We start from the raw sequence: 18727 nt of genomic DNA, 5'->3' as shown, positions 1-18727 counted from the left end.
CACGAATCCTAACCCAATCCATTTCAAGTCACTCTTTTATAAAGAAAGGTGCAAAGAGGCGCCAGTGTGGCCCAATTTAAATTCATTAGCATCATTCACGAAATAGTGCTGGATTTTGCGGATCATCATTGCACGAAGCGTAAAATCCTTTTGTGAGCAGCGATTCGGCAATAGCTCTCCGCAAACTCATTTCACAATGGAATTGGCCCACTCTTCTTCTCAGCGGCTGCATTTGCATTCCCAGGCCAATCTTGAGCAGCTACGTGCTAATTGATAGCGTTCCTAAGCTAATCGGGGTCATTCTCATTCTAGTAGTGCTGCAACAATCCGAGCAAGCTGTTTGCACCTTCATTTGATCTCCTCTTAGTGTGCTGAATTATGAATGAAAACGAGTGTGCCACTAATTTAGTTCAAAAGAACGTGAACTTCCATGTTTCTGGAGTTGTCCGATTTGAACACATCTCTGGATGTGTCAATCGAGGTGCCCCCTCCCCACCCCCCTCAACCCTTCACCCTATCCTCCATTATACCGTGGCTTCAATGATGAAGGTATGCGGGCTTGGTGCCAACCCCCGCGTGGTCTATGGGAGAAAAACACCCCCCGTGTAAGGTTGGACGCTGTGAGGCAGGCAGGTTACCGTGGCAACCAGCCCACCGCCGCCACCGCCGGCCAATGAGGGAAGCCTCTCGAAAAATGTTTCCGGGAAATCAGGGTAACAAAAAAAAAAGAACCCCGTTTTCAAGTTCATAAGGACCTCACACAAAAGAAGTATTTACTCCAGGAAAGGCTTTGAAAGTCTTTATTTTTGAAATGTTAATGAGTTGTCAATCAAGTAAAAATAATGCCGGTTCACTTTAAGTGATGAATGGTACCGTGACCGGACCGGGGTTATCATTGTTTCGGATTTGTTCATTTTTATTTTGAAAATGTTTTGTTTTAATTACGTTTTTAGTATTAGTCTCTTAGTTTATTTCAATACATGGAGTGTTTGTCGAAAAAAAAGGTACATATTGTGTAATAAAGTAAACAACAATTCTCACACAAAGTGTTTGATCTTTCTTCTTCTTCTGTACAGTTGTTCCCTATGCTTATTTTGACTCAAAATGCGTCTCTTTGCTTCTACTTAACAGCCGCCACATCTGCGCGGAGACACTCAAGTCACAGGCCATTGCATGTTAACAGTGGAGAAAGTTACCGACATCTTGCTCCTTTTTTGACGCCTTTAAAATATTCCTCAAGTCTTACCATATTGACACAAGTTAAACACTGTCTTGTTCCTTTAATTCATCTCTTTCCTGTGACATTGGTCTTGCTGGAAACGAAAATTGCCATGTCCCAGAATATATTCTTGATCCTCTGTGAGAGATGACAAATATTATTGTAGTTTAGTTGTGGCAGATTTATTATTTGTTTCATCATCAAATGTACTTGTCGCTTATCTGTTTGTATCAATACAATATATACGTAATTTTATTTGTTATTGCAGAGTATTGCATTTTTTTTGGTGCATGAATCCGGGTGGCACTAGGACCCAGCCGCATAGTGTCCCACCCCGTGCTGGAATTAGACGGCGCTAGGACCTGGCGGCCACCATGACGTTTCCTTTGTCTCCACCACTCATGGCTTCCTCCTCCTCCTCCTCTTCTTCCTCCTCCTCCACCTCTTCGTCCTCGTCACTCATTCCGCGTCTTTCCTCCATCAGCAGCGGCCTGGATGCTCCGCTGGGCTCGAACATGGCTGTGAATCTCGCAAAGAACAGACTGGCCCTACTCACCGCCTACCAGGACGTCATCGACGAGAGCACCGACACCGACTGGTAAGTCCGCGCCGGTTCCCCGCCGCAGCACACCTCGCACCTCTCCCGGCTTCCATCTGTGGAATGGATGCTGCTGTCTGGTTCGATTTTTTTTTTTCGGGTGAAGGATGAGCCGGACTTCCTGCACAGACATGATAAGAGCCTTTAGCTTTGATTTAGATGCTTCAAACGTGTGTAAATTGAGTTTCAGGAGCTTTGCAGAGCCTGAGTGAAAAGCTTTTTGTTTGCAGCTATGTTAGCTCTGCAGCCAGTTGGGTGCATTTTGTGACTTTCTATACAATGTCGGCGTGTGTGTGTGTGTGTGCGTGCGCGCTTGTGATACTGATGAGCTCCTGCATCCCCAAAATGAGGACGAGCAAGGAGAGGGGCGAGGCCAGGAATGGGAGGGGGTTCTAAGGGGGTTATCCATCATCACCCTTTGTGGCCTTCCGTACTCGGTATACTTGCACGACCAACTTTGCACACGGCTGTTAACGTTATGAAAAAAAGGCTTCAAAGTCACAAAGGCTTTAAGAGGTCACGTAATTGTTTGCTGTGATGACTGTGATGATTTACTGGCAACATTTGAGGAGGGGGAGGGGGGTTTCTTTTAATTTAGGCCAATTTCGATTTTTCAACCCTTTCAGATTTTGTGTGGTGATTTTGGGCCAAGCCACTCATACAAAATGTCAATTCGAAATTGTAAGGTTTGGTTCTAATTTTTGTTGTTGTGGACAAAGCCTTGGAATTCCCCCGAAATCGCTGCTTCAAATCAAAACGACAGGTTTCCTGTTCAATGTCTTGTCACACGTGCATCTTTGTTGGGACTTTTTGGTATGGCAACTCAATATTATGTCCCATCTGTGAAACGGGGGCAGGCACACGAAAAAATAAATTGCAACGTCAGCAAAAATGCGTTGTCAACCTCCGCAATCCACGACTGAATTCTTATCACGGACGGAGTTGATTAATTAGCCCATTCCATAATTAGCACCTTTTTTTTTAGCATTCTCATTTAACAGCTAGCAGCTATTGTGAAAGTGCGATATAAATCAGGATGTATTGTATTGTGTTGTAACTGTCTTCTTCCTATGAATAATCATTTGCTAACAGTGCTCCTTAGCGCCACCCTCCAGGGCTTGAGTGGAACAACACGGTCCAAAAACGATCTCGCGGCTTTAATCTCCGTACTTAACTTTGTTTGCCATAGAAAATCCCGACGTCCATGAGGGACACACTGATGGTTGTTGACCATCAAATATCTGGAAAGCGGAACGCAGAAATAAAAGTTCTGCTCAGCGCGGCAGCAAATATATTGTCTGCGGTATTAACTGGTCTTTAGCGCAATCCTGCATACATTCCAAATCAAATCAACAGACACGCATTGTTCCAGTTATCTGGATTGAAGCCACCACCATCATGTGTGTGATGAAATCAGCAGTGACAGCTCGATGTGTGGACGAATCGATATCGGGTGACAGTGTGGCGAGATGACACGAGGACATTTGGACAATTGTTGTACTATTTAGCACCCCCCTCAAATATGGATTGCTGCATTGTACAAAATAGTCTATCATGTTTTTTTTTTTTTTTCTGTCCTGCTTGGAATCGCTGTTCTTTTTCGTTGGGATGAACGAATCACCTTCATCATGTCCGAAAACGCAAGCGTATATATTGTGGCGACAGTGTGTCTGTTTTGAGGTGTCCACAACTAAAAGTTTCTCACAGTAAAAAAAAATCCCCGCCATCAATGTCATGGCGGTGAAATTCGGCGGGCGTGTCTTATCCTGACACGAAGCAGGACCTAGGTGTGAAATTGAACAGGAAGTTGGCCGTTTTAGGTTTGAAGCGGCCATTTTGGGTGAATTCCATTTCTAGGTTTGAAGCGGCCATTTTGGGTGAATTCCATTTCTAGGTTTGAAGCGGCCATTTTGGGTGAATTCCATTTCTAGGTTTGTAGCGGCCATTTTGGGTGAATTCCATTTCTAGGTTTGAAGCGGACATTTTGGGTGAATTCCATTTCTAGGTTTGAAGCGGCCATTTTGGGTGAATTCCATTTCTAGGTTTGAAGCGGCCATTTTGGGTGGATTCCATTACTCGTAACCGAGATGAACTCCTCCGACGGAATTTTGTCAAAAGAGCCCCAATCGGATGAAAGTATTCCCAAACAAAAGGGCCATGCTGAATTGCCAAGCCTGATTTTTATCCACGGCATCGAATGTGAGCGAAGTTAGGATGTTGAATGATTATTTAGAATGTCTGCCATGAAAAAGTTGTGCTGCGATGCTGTAGTTAGGAAAGAAATCCCCCCCTCCCCCCACCCCCGCTCCCGTCAGCTGTTTCACCACTCAACATGAAACTGGGGGAGCCTGTGTGTTCTAACGGAACGCTTGAAAATGTGTCAAGGACCCAAGTCCAAAGATCGATGGGAAGTCAGCCATGTTGTTTTGAAGCCGCCATTTTGGGGAAGAATACCAGGGCTTTGTACTTTTTCCAACTCCCACTACGAAATTTGATCGAATGAGGCGCAACTGCCAAGCGTATGCTCGGGATAGTTTGGAGTTTGCGTCTTCCCTCCAGCAGCGAGTGATTTGTGAATTATTTATTCCATTCAAAGGCCCGATGGAGCAGGTAACATCGGCGGAGGTCATATTTGACTTTTCAGCCGAGCTGTAGTTAAACTGTAAGCTCCTTGTCCTTGATTGCGACGAGGGAGCAGCTGGAGCCCGTCGGCGCAGCACAACACACGATATTTTCCGGTTAATTTTGAGTGTGAAACTTTCAGATAGAGCCCCCCCCGTTCAACAGTTTGTGTTACAACGTAACTCAGATTGCATATTGGGAGGCGATCACAAGATGGGGGAAATGACAATCGGAGCCATCTGCTTCTGGCTCTCTCCGGTCTGGAAATAGGGGAGGGCGTCTTCTTTATCAGTCAATCGTCGTCGTCGTCACAAATTTGGAAGAGGGCGTAGACACTTGTGGACAGCTGTTGTTCTGTCAAATGCCAAAAAAAAAAAAGGAAAGTGAACTGTTAAGTGCAGCTTTCACTGGTGTAAACATTACACCGGAAACGTCCTCGGTGTGCACTGCTCCAAAGTGACGTGAACTGACACGACTTGTTCGCTTTGGACCGATTCACCTAACTGAACCGTAACAACGGCGTAAAAGAAAAATCCCCATTTTTTTTCCCCCCCAAAGTGAACAGAACCGTATCTGGAATTTGTGCCCCTTTGTCATGGAATCGTGATGGAACGCGTTCCACATCAAAGAGAACCGAACAAGAAGACTTTGGGTGATCTCATGCAATGGACACGCATAAGATGGACTGTCATTTTCGAAGGTCTCCATCTTTTAGCGTGCTTTCTTGATCAATCGGTCCTCCTCGCAAATGTGGGACATGGCGCAGACGGCTGTGCGGCGCTCTGCTCGCTTGTTGTTTCACAATCGATACTCATTAGCGTCTGTCTGTCCTTCCTCTGCGATCGTTCTGCCTTCGTCGACTCATCATCGGGTCGGGTTTGCGTGTGGAGCCTTTGAGTGAGGACTTTGTTTTGCCTGCTTGGATCTTGATCCCCCCCGCTTTCTTTAGTCCTCATATAGCGAGTGACCAGTTGAATCGCATTAAAAATAGAAAAGGTGAGACTTATTCACTTGGTGAAAAAAAAAATCCAGAGCGTAGGAAAGGGACTCATTCATATTCAAGGGAAATGGTTTGTGTTGAAAAGGGCAAAAATGTCGGCTTTGACGGAGATGACGAGGATGCTAGGTTAGGGGGGGGGGCTGGCCCCGTTTTTCACACTTGATGAGATTTGAACAAAAGCAGAGACTTCCAAACGCGGCTGACCCCAAACAATGCGGAACACCTCCCCGACAGACCCCCGCCGCACCCCCTCTGTTGCCCCAGTAATGATACACTCATCGATGACCAAAAGGAAGGAAGCGCGCCATCAATGTTGTTTTCACAGCGGATTGATTGGAAACGGCTATCCAGGAACACTGGAGGCTCCTTGCTGAGGATTCAGATCATTTAAGATCTGCCCCCCCCCCCTGCCCAAAAACGAGCGTGTGTCAGTGAGTGTTTTTTTGTGGTCGTCAACCACAGCTTTTCAGATTAGCGCTTGTAAGATCATCTTTCAATGCTAGGAGGCTAGCTGCCGAAAGCTGACGCAATCGATTATTTTTTTTTTTTGCGAACTAAATTCCAAATGGAGTACAACCATAAAAGTCCCTTTTTTTTTCTTGGAAAAGAACGAGCTACCGCTCAGAAAATATTGAGACACTTTCCTGTTCTACTCTTGCTTTTTTTGAAGTAGCATCAGAGCTAGCAAGTATTGACGTAGTTACTTCACCACATGCCGTGTTTGCACTGATCGTGGAACGAGCGGTCATCAACCTTATTATGCAAGAGGAGATAATCGCACGTGGATGAAAAGACTTTGAGGATGGAAATGACAACAAAGCTTTGGTTCCAGTTCCTCTTTCTTGCCTTCCAAGTTCGGCGCGACCAGTATGATCAGCTGTTGCATCCCACATGGCTTTATTTCAAAGCACGCAAGCCCGAAAACATCTCTTGTCACAGGATTAGATGTTATATCTTGTGGTATGATTTGAGCAATCTTTTGGCTGCGGTTTCGACAGGATTAATCGCAAAAGTTGGAACCCCCCCCCCAAAAAAATCCTAAATTCCTAAATAGCCGGCCAGCCATTGTCAACATTTGTCCACTCCACCTTTTGACTCTTTTCCAGCTGCAATGTTGTGGTCAATCCTGCCCCCCCCCTCCCCCCATTTATCTGTCGTGTCTGAAAAATAAACACACGGATACATCTGAGATACGAATCTCGGATTTGGTGGCAGACAATGTCGTCGACGGATGCTCTTTTCCAGGATGTTTCCTTCACGTCCGTGCCGCGCATTGTCAAAATGTCGTCTTGGGCTGATCTCAAAAGGTCTTCTCTCCACCCCCCCACCCACCCCCACCCCCGGCCTGAAGCCGAAGAAGAAAAAGACGCTCTTCGGCGAACCGCAAAATGTCAGATGTCGGCGAAGGGGACGCGCTTAGAAAAGAGCACAGAGAGCGAGCGAGTCGAGGTTATCTGATATCGGACGATCCGATCCGCAGGCGCAGCGGCTGATTGGTTCTCGCGAGATGCCATCGCCCCTGTCGACCCCCAAAATCTCCCACCCGGGTACCTCGCGCACCCGTTTTGAACAATTGACCTGATTTTGTCAAATACAAGCGACCCCCACATGTGACATGGAAGAAATCCTCCTTTCAGGGAAGGCAAATGCTCAAATCGGGCCCTTTGATCGGTTACCTGAATTGTGAAACCCCCCAAGCGGGTCATCCGGGTCTCAAACCAGAGAGGAAGAAAACAACTATTAGTCGACAAAAAATTGAAGCCCACATAATGACTCTCGCCGGCTTCTCTTTGCCGTTTCCAATTAACGGTAATCCATACCTTCTGCTTCCGAAAATCCCAGCGAGATGTTCCCGTTTTCTCCCCTGAACGGCGGGCGCCGAATTCGCCGCGCAACCAGACGGGTGTCCGTCATCTGGTCTTTGGACTCCCTGTGGGAAAACGCCGTTTTTTTTTTCCTTTCAATCAGCCGAGACATTTGGAGTGTCAGAGGCGCCCGCAGACTCAAGGCCACCAGCGAACAAAGGACTGAAAGGAAACTGGAAGAGGCTCATGTCTTGTCGAGTGCTGAATGCGCACTTCAGTTCATGCTGGGTATTTTATTTATTTTTTCTTATGATTGAGTTGGGCGATCAATGGGAGATGGACGAAAGGGCTTTAAATTTTTCTCAAATAGTAAATGCTTGTGAAACCCATCCCCCCCCCCCCCCCCCCCAAGCCAATTCCCTGTTTGCTGCATTAGCTTCTCCTACCCGATACCTTTTTTTTTTTTTTTTCTCACCAGCCCACCTGTCCTCAAACCTCTTCTGGGAACCATCTCAACGCTAGATCTATATTTGGAAGCGCTTTGAACCAACCCAAAAAGCTGCCAGATCGCTATTCTCTTCGCGCGGTTGAAATTAGCAAAAAGAGGGGGGGGGGCTTGAGAAGACGCGTGCCTCTCGCTTCGATAGCGAGTCGCACCGACATGGCCGGCGACTGTTGGAATTGGGGCGAGATTCGCAAACATCACTCTGGTCACTGCCCGATTGTTTTTTTTTTTGAGGGGGGGGGGTGAGAGCATACCTGTTATGACGGGCTGTTGTTGACTGCAATTGCGCCTGATTTTATTTTATTTTTTTCCTTCAAGCTGGCGGTGAATTCTGAGTTTAGAGGTTTGGAATTTCTGCTGGCCAGGTCCTAGACCAAACCTGTGAGACCGGCAATCCCGATCAAGGCCACTTTTGTTAGCGTCATGACTCACGTCTCGGCCTCTCTGAACGCTTCTTAAGCGAATGCTTTTTTTTCTGTTTCTAAAAATTGCCGGGACAATAGAGACGCAACTAATGCATTACAGACACATCTTTGTGCAAGAACCCCCCCGTCCCCCATCCCCCCAACCCCCCCATTTGCTCCAGGCTATGAAGACGAGACCGTGATACTCTGCGGGCAAGATCTGAGCTCATCTTCCTTTTCATTTTTCTTTTCTGCCTGGAGAGGGTTTCTTTGGTCTGCGAGATTGTCAGGGCCGGCGAGAGCCTCCCAGCTTGCCCCCCCCCCTCCATCTCCACGTGTTCAGTCGCCATCTTCAAGCGGAAACGCTTCCCCTTCGGTGGCTTCCGACGACGGGAGAGTCTGAAATGCCGGGACGGTTTATGAGTCTCCGCTCGGCTTCATTCGCGTCCAGATGCTCATTTGTCACCCATCTGTTTCCAGCTTCAACCCATTCGTTAGTACTCGGTGACAAGCCCCCCCACCCCCCACCCCCGGATGAACCCGCGTAACCTCGCGAGCACGAAACGTTGGGGGGAAGCCGTGAAGTGATTGATTTGGTGTGTAGGGTGGCCCGAAACAAAATGTTGAGTTCTTCTTAGAGAAGAAGCGGCGACAGAGAGCCTCTTTTATGAAAATGAGATTCACAGACGCTGACGGCTGAGAATGTGGGAGGGGACCATTTTGGATTCATCTTTGGGGAGCAGGGGGGGGGGGGGGGCGCTGATGTTGAAAAGGGAAAATGCTTGACTTTATGGTGTCGTTTTAAAATTTGGTTTCTGCGTCAGCACTTGGGGGGGGGGGGGTAAGGCTGCAAGGCTCGGCCCCCCCCCCCAACTCCAACCCATTTCTACCTTGTAAATTAATCTGCGTCATTGTATGACCGAGCCACATGCCGCATCTTGATTTTATCGAAGGCGTGCTCCACGCATCACGACAATCGGACGTCATTTGAACTTTGTTCCTCTTGCCAATTCAAGTCTGTTTTGGTCACGCACTAACTTTGTGAGTTTTATAAGTTGTCAAGTGTTGAGTCATTTTAAAAAACACGCACACAAAAAAAAACGCAATGAAGGTGGTGTCCAATTATTGAAAGATTTTCAGACGTCTTTATAAGATCGTTCCCGGGGCGTATCCTTGGCGTCGGTAAATGTTAAAATATTTACGCACATGCCCGCTGGCAAGCCAAATTATTTTTTTGTGATCCAAATCGGCAAAGGCCCGATTCTCAAATGTTTTATCTCGTGCGGTGTGGGCTGTTCCACCCGTTTCCGCTCAGAACAGCGGTCGGGCCGAGCAACCATCAACCCCGTTCGATATTTACGATGAAAACTCCTTGCGTGACGATTTGACAAGGAACGAAAGCGCAGCTGAACATACTTTTCCAATTGGATTCCGCGTTCATAAAAAAAAAAAAAGCGTCTTATCAGATTCCGGCACCGCATTCCATCGACGTTTGGTCGCTCGGGAACTGGGGGAGGTGTACAAATCGACGGTTGCTAGCTTGGTTGCTAGCTTGGATGCTAGCATGCGGCGGTTGTGACTCGTGGGCAAACTTTTTCTTTTTTGGGGGGGAAAAAGAATTGCCGTAAATATGATCCTGGATTTTGTCCAAACGTAACACGAGACGACCAAGCGGTTTCCGCCCGGCGTGACAACAGGTTGACTTACAAGCGGGGGGAGTTGTTCAACGCTTGCCGCTACGCTAGCTGCTCTTTACTGCCGTCCGAAAGGACACCCTTCCATCCGTGTGCCATCTTTCCTTTGTGCGCCGCTCTCCCTCGCGCTGTCCTTTTGCTTTGCTCGTCCATATTTCTCTCTCCCTTCCTCCCCCCGCCCCCTCCCACGTGTGCTAATACTGTTAAAATGTCTGTCGGTGATTAAATTGCGGCGCACGGATCAGAGCCGCTGAGTTAATTCGCTATGATGGACAGACGGTGAACTCCTCTGCGTATTCTTTTGGGAATGATGTATTTCTTTTTTTGTGTCTTGTCAGGGTGTTGCGTTAGCAATCTGCTCTTCCTGTTTCAATCTATTTTTCTGACGGTTTTAGGCTAACGGCGCCGGCCTTGAAGTACTTGACAAAAACACATTTTGGGACATTTTCACAAGATGTGATTTCTTATTGTTGCAGTTGAAATGCTATTTTGGGGCAATTTCTGATATTTACATTTTAGATTTTTGTAATGGCATGATTTAGGCTTTGAATTTAAAAAAAATGTGTGTACCCTGCCGAAGCGAAACTAGCAGCTTCCGGTCTCAACTTGTGTCCTGGCAGGCTCAGGCAAGTGATGCCCTCCACACAAGCGAGGCTTTCCTTCAGCTGGATTTTTTAATTCTGGCGTTCATGTCAGTGTCATGTCTTTTCACCCCCCCCCCCCCCCCCCCCACCCCCCCATCGCATCTATTTCCCTCCATCAATCCCATAAGCCCCCCGGCAGGCGAGTTGGCACCAAAGCAGCTGAGCGCAGCTTGACTCCTCCAACTTGGACCGTTGTCCGTTAGGAGCCACTCGGCGAGCTTGCGCCGACGTCAAAACACAACACGAGGAGACAATCTGTCTGATTTTAAATCCCCGCAGTGGCACCGCAAACAAGCTCAATCAGCACGCCCACGTCTTTAGGCTGCCGTACAAAAACGGTTGAAGTGCACTGTCAAACTCAACGTAATGCCTTTATAAAATTTTTTTTAAAAATCCAGTTTAGCTACACGCTAACAAACGTTGCAGAATGCTATAGACGGATAGCATCGAGAGTAGCGGCGTTGTAACAATTCAAGCAATGGATAGATTTAACAATATCACTCTAGTCACAAGCATATATTATTTATCCTCTGTGACTAATATTACTACTCTTATGTGTTATGCTGCCCCCTGGTGGCCAAGTCACGGACACCAGAAGGAGCCACGCATGCACAAACTGTTTGATGCGTCATACCAGATTTAATTTCAGATGACTCCTAGTTATATTTGACATTTTTTTTAATTTAATCTTTCTATATCATAAATTGCATTTAATCAAAGTTCTTCCAGAAGAGCGCCAACAAAGGCAAACATGAAATTGTGAAGAGTGAAGTATTCGTCCAGGCTCGCTGGATTTTTCCAGGCCAATTAACAGTCTAAGCATGTTGTGAGCGTAATGGGGGGGGGGGGGGGGGGGTCGGTATGTTCAGTGAATCCGCACCGTTTAGTCCGCGATGCCTGCCGGAGAGGAAACGTGCTTCTGATGTGTTTTCGCGTTGGTCCAGCTGATCCCCCCGCCTCTCTCTGGCGGCCTTGTGGCGCTTTTGGTCTTGATTGAGATGAGGCAGCCACAGCGTAAGGAATAGGAAATCATCATGTTGTTAAAAGGGCAAAATTAGAGCAGGTCCTACTCAAATTATTTCAGGATGTTCACAGACGATTGGATAAAATTGTTCATTTGGCTCTTTTTTTTTTTTAATTACCACAAGAAAGAAATTCACAAATTATTTAATGAAATTGTTTTAAAGAAGGCTTATCGTAAAACCATATCATAAAATATTTATTGTATTGTTTTGAAAAATAATAATTTAAAAAAAAAGCCGACGGAAGGGGTAATAAAAAGTCTCCTGCTTTAGTTCTGCAATGTTTTGTGTTAGCAGTGCAAACGCAATAAATAAATACATAAATTTGACTTCGATTTAATCATAACATCTCCAATAAATGACATATCCAATTATTTAGAGTCGAGAACATCTTTTTTTGCTTCATTTCATTTATAAATAATTGATGAATGGATTTTATGGAGGGGGTAATGAAATGACCGCAGAAATAGGCCTGTTGGATTAGTATGAAATAAGAACGCCATAGTTTGGTCTCGCTCCATTCTCCACCAGCGTACGAACAAAACCCCCACCGAAGGGCTCCGAAACGTACGTCGCTTCCGCTCTCGAAACGTTTAAATCCTTCACCGCGGCAACACGATCAAAACGCAATCAAGTCAGAAGTATTCGGTGGCTACGGATTTTTATGATCGCATCCTTTTGAAAAGAAACGGCCCTTCACCATGTTACCCGATTTCCCGCTCTTCAAACACAACCACAATTGAATAAAAACGTAATTTAAAAAAAAAAAAAAAAAACGTCTGCGCGCCAAGCAGCAGTAGTCGCTAATCGCGTTTCCGCCGTCGATATTTCAAGCCTGCAGGATGGAAACGAGTAAACGCCGTCTCAGGTCTCAGGTGGACATGTAGAAAAGATCGAAAGAAATCACAGCGAAGTAAGAAGGGATAAAATGGATTTGTGGCCAGCGTGTACGACTCACACACACCTGTGTGTGTGTTTGATGTACGGCTTGCATTGTCAGGAGCCTTTGAAGGCTTTGAATGTCCCTCGCTGCTTTCAGCTGCAGGCGTGTGGACCCTAAGACATCTTTTTTTGTAGCGCTGCTGTAATGCTAGCCGTCTCCCCCCCCGCCAGCGTTTTCGGATCTTCCCACATCCAGATGGGACGCCAATAACGTCCAAGCAGCTGCGGCCTTTGCGTTTGATGTGAAGATAATTGCTCAGGAAGCCGGCTATCGATTGCCCCCCCCTCCCCCACCCCTCCAAATGAAAATGACTCATTATCGGGTTACTTTATGTGAGCGTAGCACCAAAAAAAAAATGTCATTTATGTCTGCAGTCAGCCACGCACGCCCCCTCCCTGTCCGTGTCGCACGCCGTCCCTTGAACTGGGATTTGGATGGCACGCGCGTGTCTGCGAAGCAAAGGATTTGGGTAAACATGTTCGGCCCCCAGCGGGGGTGAAAGCTCAGGCCCCCGAGCCCTCCCCGAAGGCCTCAAAACTGACCAACCAGGCTCCCCGTCACTCCTCATGTCTGCCGGAATTGTCGCAGAGCCCAAAACTTTTTTTATCGGTTAACGAGGGTCAAGACAAAACCGCGCCAGGTGTAAATCCGCGTTGAGAGACCGTGCAAAAAAAAAATGGAGTAATAGTTTACACCCGCTTTACATAACGGGAGCAAAAGGCACTTTTTGAAGTGTTCTTTAGCGCCCCCTCTATGTGGGAGACTGGTATAACATCACTGAGTGAATGTTTCAGTGAGTTATTAAAAAAAAATCATTTCTAGGTTTAATTTTCAAAGTAGTTTTTCTTGACCTGTAATAACCTTAGAACAGCACACGACAATGCTCACCCAGCAAATATTCTCGGGATATCCAGAGCGGAAGCACAGACGTGTAACTAACTCTCCCATTAGGCCTCCCGACATGAACGCAGAACCAAATGATCCCGATCGTAACCCCGTGGCGGAACAAGGCGACGGCCGCCGAGACGGACGCTCGAGTCGCCCCGACGTGTTTTACAGTCAATCGTGCAGCTTGAGACCGAAGGCGCCCGAGCGGAAAGAACCGACTGTCCTGGATGTTTGGAAAATTTGCTATTTTAGCTTCGGGTTTTTAATAATAGCAAGCGAAAGATCAGCAGTCCTGCAGCGCAACCTCCCCGCCGTCCTTGGATCGTCTTTTGGCTGACTCGGAACACGTCGTCGTCCCCAAAAAAAATATCGTCGAATAGTAAAAGGCATTAGTGAGACATATTGTCGGTCTACAAGTGTTTTGAATTTGCCGTTTGAGCATTTAGGAGCTTGTACGCACGTTATCTTTGGAATTGGAGCAACGGTGGCGTAATAATAGCACGACGACATGCTAGCAGTCAGCTAGCGTGTGCACTTATTTGACAGCCGTGTTGCTACGAGTGACACGTCGCGAATCGGAGAATCGTGATTAGAATTATAACCCCCGAACTCGTTTTTTTTCTGCTTGTTGGCCGTTCGGGGGGATCACTTGTACAAAACGCGGTGGTCCCATTATTTTTGCTCGCAGCGGTGGCGCCGGAGCGCTAAATGAGCGAGCGACTCGAGCCAAATGACGAGATAGCAGCTTGGCCTGCCGTTTGCTGAGTTCAGCACTCTGCCGCTTTGCAGCCGAGTGCGCGCTCGCTTCAAGAGGAGGGAGAAGGGGGGCCCGCAAGGGGCATTGTGGGTAGTTTCCACGCAGGTTCCACTCCCCTCTGCCCAGATACAAGCCGTGCGATGTGTTCCTCTCTGTATCTGCTGATCTAGAGTTCCAAATGCTCCTTTATTGGCTTTTTTTTTTTGCTTGAAATCACATTGCGGTGTTACTCAAACAGAATGTAAGGGGTTTAGGTCTAGGTACAGACTAAAAGTGTGATGAAGATGAGGGTTAACTCATTCAGTAGCAGCCAATTCTAAAGCAAGTCTGAAAAGACGTTTAAAAACGTCTTTGGGAGTGAATGAGTTCATGACGTGTCCCTGGAGATGTTTTTCCCCCCCGAAGCTCCCCGCAGTCGGCGCTCTGCTTATCCGCGCCCGTTTGCTTCCAACAATCGTCCGCGGATGCCGGGCTGCCTCGCAGCTATTTGAGCGCGATGGCGGCCCAACGTACACAACAGCTTTCGTTTACCGACCGGAAAGTGGCGAGACGCCTGAACACCCCCCCCTCCCCCACACCCCCGCCTCGCCTCGCCTTGAATATTTCATTTCCCTGTTGAAATCATCTGCTCTGTCTGAGAGGAATGACAAAATGCATTCGCTAATCGTGACCGAAGAAGAAAAACAGAGAGAAAAAGCAGAGAGAAACTGGCAATGTTGAGGTTTGTTTTTTTTTCTTCCTCCCCTCTCACGCTTGACACGTCTTCCTTGGACCATCTGGGCACCGACGGGGTCCAACTGCTACTGTTGCTCTCCGCCGTATGCCTGACGCATCAGTCTGCTGCCAGACATAAGCCGAGCCCAATGCTACAAGACCGATTTGCTTTTTCGCCTATTTTTTTGGGGGGGGGGGGTGGTGCTGGATTAGGCTTCACAGATCAAAATAATAGTTGGGTTGACTCCCTGAATCGCAATTCTTTCCCGTCTCCAAAAAAAAAAAATGTTGGACGATGCTTCTGTGTTTGTGGGAACAAAAAACAGAAAAGATCCATCGACGATCGTCAAGCGTAATTGAGTTGGCGTCTGTGGAATGAGCGCCCAACCGCAGGGAGAGCGGCACGGCCGGCTCATCATTCGGTCCGGATGCCTGCCCGAGTCCCTACCGAGTTTCGGCATCGTGCCGAGTTGGAGAAAAACGGCACAAAACCGGGCGGATGAAATCAATGTCACATCTGTTTCGTTCTCAAAAGACATTGATTCAATTGTCTCTCGAAATAGAAACGATTCGCCGCTGCTCCTCTGAGTGGTTTTAAGTGCACTGATCTCTCTTTGTTAACCCCCCCCCCCCCACCAACCTCACCCTTCTGCCCTTATCACAGAAAGAGATTAGGTTTTTTTATTTATTTCTCACAAATCTCAGCTCTTTGTGTTCTCTGCGTCTGGTCTTGCGTGGGGCTTTTCCCGGGTACTCCGGCTCCCTCCCGCTTCCCAAAACGTGCGCGTTAGGTTTCGGTGAAGACTCTTATTTGTCCAAAGGTGTGAAATTTGAAGACTTGAAACATGTCGGTAGGGTGCGAATATTGATTTATCGTGATGTGCCCTGTGGCGACCAGTCCAAGGCGTATCCCATTTGCCAAAAGTCACCTGGGATAGGCTGCGGCTCACTCGCGACCCGAACGAAGACGAGCGGCATTAGATGAGACCATCGGTGGCCATTTAATACCACCAAAACCTTTCCGGCAAAATTGATCTCGAGAGCATCGATCTCATCATTGTCACGTGACTTGATCGGTCTGCAATGAATTCTGGTTACTCCAAGTCTATTTCCGCTCAGCAGCCGCCTCAGAGCGCCGCCACGGGCGATCGCGCTCTTGACGGCGGGGAAGTCGCGATCGATGACGGAAATTTGCCCGGTCAAATCACGCAAGCGTCACTTGTCCAGCTGTCGCTTGTTTGACTTAAGCCGGGTTGCACGCGAACGGTCATTTGGGTTGGATTTTGCAAAACGCACAATTATCGGATGACTCTGAAAAAGATTATCCTCCGCGATTATCCCTGTGGTGTGGGGCGCGTAAGAGTGATTTTCTTCTCCTCCCTGATCTGATTAGAAAGCAGTCCGGGGTCGACAACCGCAAATGTAAACCTTTGCGCGACGATCGTAAATGTAAAGCCGTCCAGTATTTACAACGGTAACATCTGACGTGAGAAGAGCAATCGCCGTTACCAGATAAGCTAACAATTAGCCTAGCTTAGTCTATTTCTTCTTCTTCTACGACGTCTAGAAAGCAGTCCGGGGTTGACAACCGCGAATGTAAACCTGTCCGCGATCGTAAATGTAAAGCCGTCCAGAATTTACAACGGTAACCTCTGACGTGAGAAGAGCAATCGTCGTTACCAGATAAGCTAACAATTAGCCTAGCTTATTCTATTTCTTCTTTTTCTACGACGTCTAGAAAGCAGTCCGGGGTCGACAACCGCGAATGTAAACCTGTCCGCCACGATCGTAAATGTAAAGCCGTCCGGTATTTACATCGGTAACCTCTGACGTGAGAAGAGCAATCGTCGTTACCAGATAAGCTAACAATTAGCCTAGCTTAGTCTATTTCTTCTTCTTCTACGACGTCTACTCTTTCTTCTTTGTTTTTTCTGTCAGTCTGGAGGTTTCCTCTCACGGGTCAGTCTTGGTATAAGGACACACTTCGGGTTGAAAAAAAAATGTTACAATCTTTTTGTGTGACAAAAAAAACTACCCAGAAAAAAAAACTCACACTGAACTCTTGATCCCAAGCTATTGCGCCACTTGCACACCTCGGGAGAGATCTTCCAGATCTGTCTTTTGGTGCTTACGCCGCTGCGTAAATCCTACCTCGCGTTCATCTCTGAGTGGTACGACGCAACCGGCACCCCCAAAGTTGGAGGCCGACAGCAGCCCTTCACTTTTTATTGATTTATGTATTTTTAATTTGTTGTACTTCGGAATGTGAAATGTGAAAAGTTTTCACATGAGCAGACGTTGGCAAAGGAGCACACACCGTCTAAACACACTTTTATCTTATTAAAGGACGCTTTCAAGTTTTCAGCTAAAGTGAGTTTCCACCACAATTTTTTTTATAAAGCCCATTATGTGAAACACATTAAATTTGTTCTGTAGCACAAGCTGTCCCAGACGCTTTTGCCCACGTCAACCCCCCCCCCCCCCCAACCGCTTCAGTTGAGGTCACGATGACGTTCAAGGATGTACTTTGTCACCTTTTAAAACGCTTTGACTGTTTGTTGCCATGCCTTGATTTCCATGCTGTGTTTGACTTCCAAGTGTAGTCAGAAGCGGGGGGGGCGCCTGTTTTTGGATTGACAAGCGCTGGAAGGTGTAACTGTGTTTGTCATTGACTAAAACTAGCGCGCGGCAGTGTGTCTGTTTATGATTGACTTGTCTTGACCGACTGTAGCTAGAGGAGGGGTGGGGTTTTTTTTGGGGGGGGGGTTGACAGTAGAGCGTGAGTCTGCTCAGTTGTGTTTGTGTCGTGTCTGACTTCTAGTTTTTTTTTTTATTGTTAAATGTCCATAACGTCCTCTTGGACAAATATTGGCATTGCGCTAAATGATTTGGAGAACGGCTCTGCGCGACTCAAAACGCGTGTTTTGTCATAGCACGGGCGAGGTGTCGCAAACATGGATGGATGCCAGCAGTTGTCCTGGCTGTCAACAATCGCCACCGAAAAACAAACAGGATCTCCCTGCAGGGACAAAAGGGGGGGGGGGACCTTATGTGGCGTCCTGGCATGGAGCTCTGCAAACCTCCTTTGCTGAGAATATACAAACGTGCTTATTATTTTGCGATGAGGCTGCAATTTATCTTGACTGGAGGTCATTTTTACGATGACGTCGCGTCCATCCAGTTGGCAAAAAGCCAAACGATGACTTGAGGTTGGCGATACGCCGCTTGAAGTCCCCTTGATGACGCCGCGATTTAACATTTCGTGTCCTTTAAACCAAAGTCGAGCGATTGAGAAAACAGGGTCAAGGCTGTCGGGCTAACGTTAGCTAGCAAGCTAGCAAGCACAACGGATTGTTGTCACGTTTCACTTTAGGGTTAACAGAAATACTCAAAGTAGGAGCCCGATATCGAAGAGCTAAATCCAAGCCGCCATTTGTTTACCGACGCGGAAGAAACCCGCTAAGATCTTCTTGTAAGAATGATCCGACGGGAGCCTTGAAAGCAGCTGCCGCTCAGGCTGCCCGCTTTGGCGTCTTGCGTCGTCTTCGTATGGCGGCTCCGAGCTGTGAACGGACCGGGCTGGTAATGAAGGAACAGCGAGACACTCAACGTGGTGGATCATGACGATAGATGAACAAAATCTTGGCTACGGTCGCTCTAAAATTTAGAGCGAATCAAGAATCGCGTCGGATTAAGAGAGTTTGAACGTGATCCAGAGGTTTGTCTGTTTTTCAGTGACAGTAGCTAGAGAGGGTTGGTCAGTTTAGTTTGTTGGTAGTCGCTCGAGGGCCATGTCTGTTTTTTTGAAAGCTCCTATTGTCGGTTTGTTTTGTTTTTGTTTTTTTGCCGCGAGTAACTCCAGAGGGTGTGTCTTATTTTGATTGACGGTCACTCCTTGTGCGGCGACTCACG

General features: G+C 47.3%; 1 protein-coding gene and 1 long non-coding RNA gene across 7 annotated transcripts in view; both read left to right on the top strand.

Moving 5' to 3' along the window:
* Positions 1-1629: 1629 nt before the first annotated feature.
* The window catches only part of dbn1 (drebrin 1), a 33348-nt gene continuing 16250 nt past the window's right edge, over positions 1630-18727 (top strand). For 2 of the 6 annotated variants that reach the window (XM_052047185.1, XM_052047183.1), the window contains exon 1: positions 1630-1817. In XM_052047185.1, coding sequence (XP_051903145.1) covers positions 1735-1817 — 83 coding nt within the window. In that variant the 5' untranslated portion in view covers positions 1630-1734. The remainder of the gene's footprint in view (positions 1818-18727) is intronic. The other 4 variants (XM_052047186.1, XM_052047184.1, XM_052047187.1 and 1 more) reach the window with 3 other exon arrangements.
* On the top strand, positions 2148-4822 carry LOC127588482 (uncharacterized). Its single transcript, XR_007959089.1, has 2 exons — positions 2148-3748; positions 3823-4822. It is a non-coding gene; the product is annotated as an uncharacterized LOC127588482 (long non-coding RNA).

The sequence above is a fragment of the Hippocampus zosterae genome, chromosome 16 (assembly GCF_025434085.1).
Source record: "Hippocampus zosterae strain Florida chromosome 16, ASM2543408v3, whole genome shotgun sequence".
In the NCBI taxonomy this organism is placed as follows: Eukaryota; Metazoa; Chordata; class Actinopteri; order Syngnathiformes; family Syngnathidae; genus Hippocampus; species Hippocampus zosterae.
This window is presented reverse-complemented; position numbering and strand designations above follow the sequence as displayed.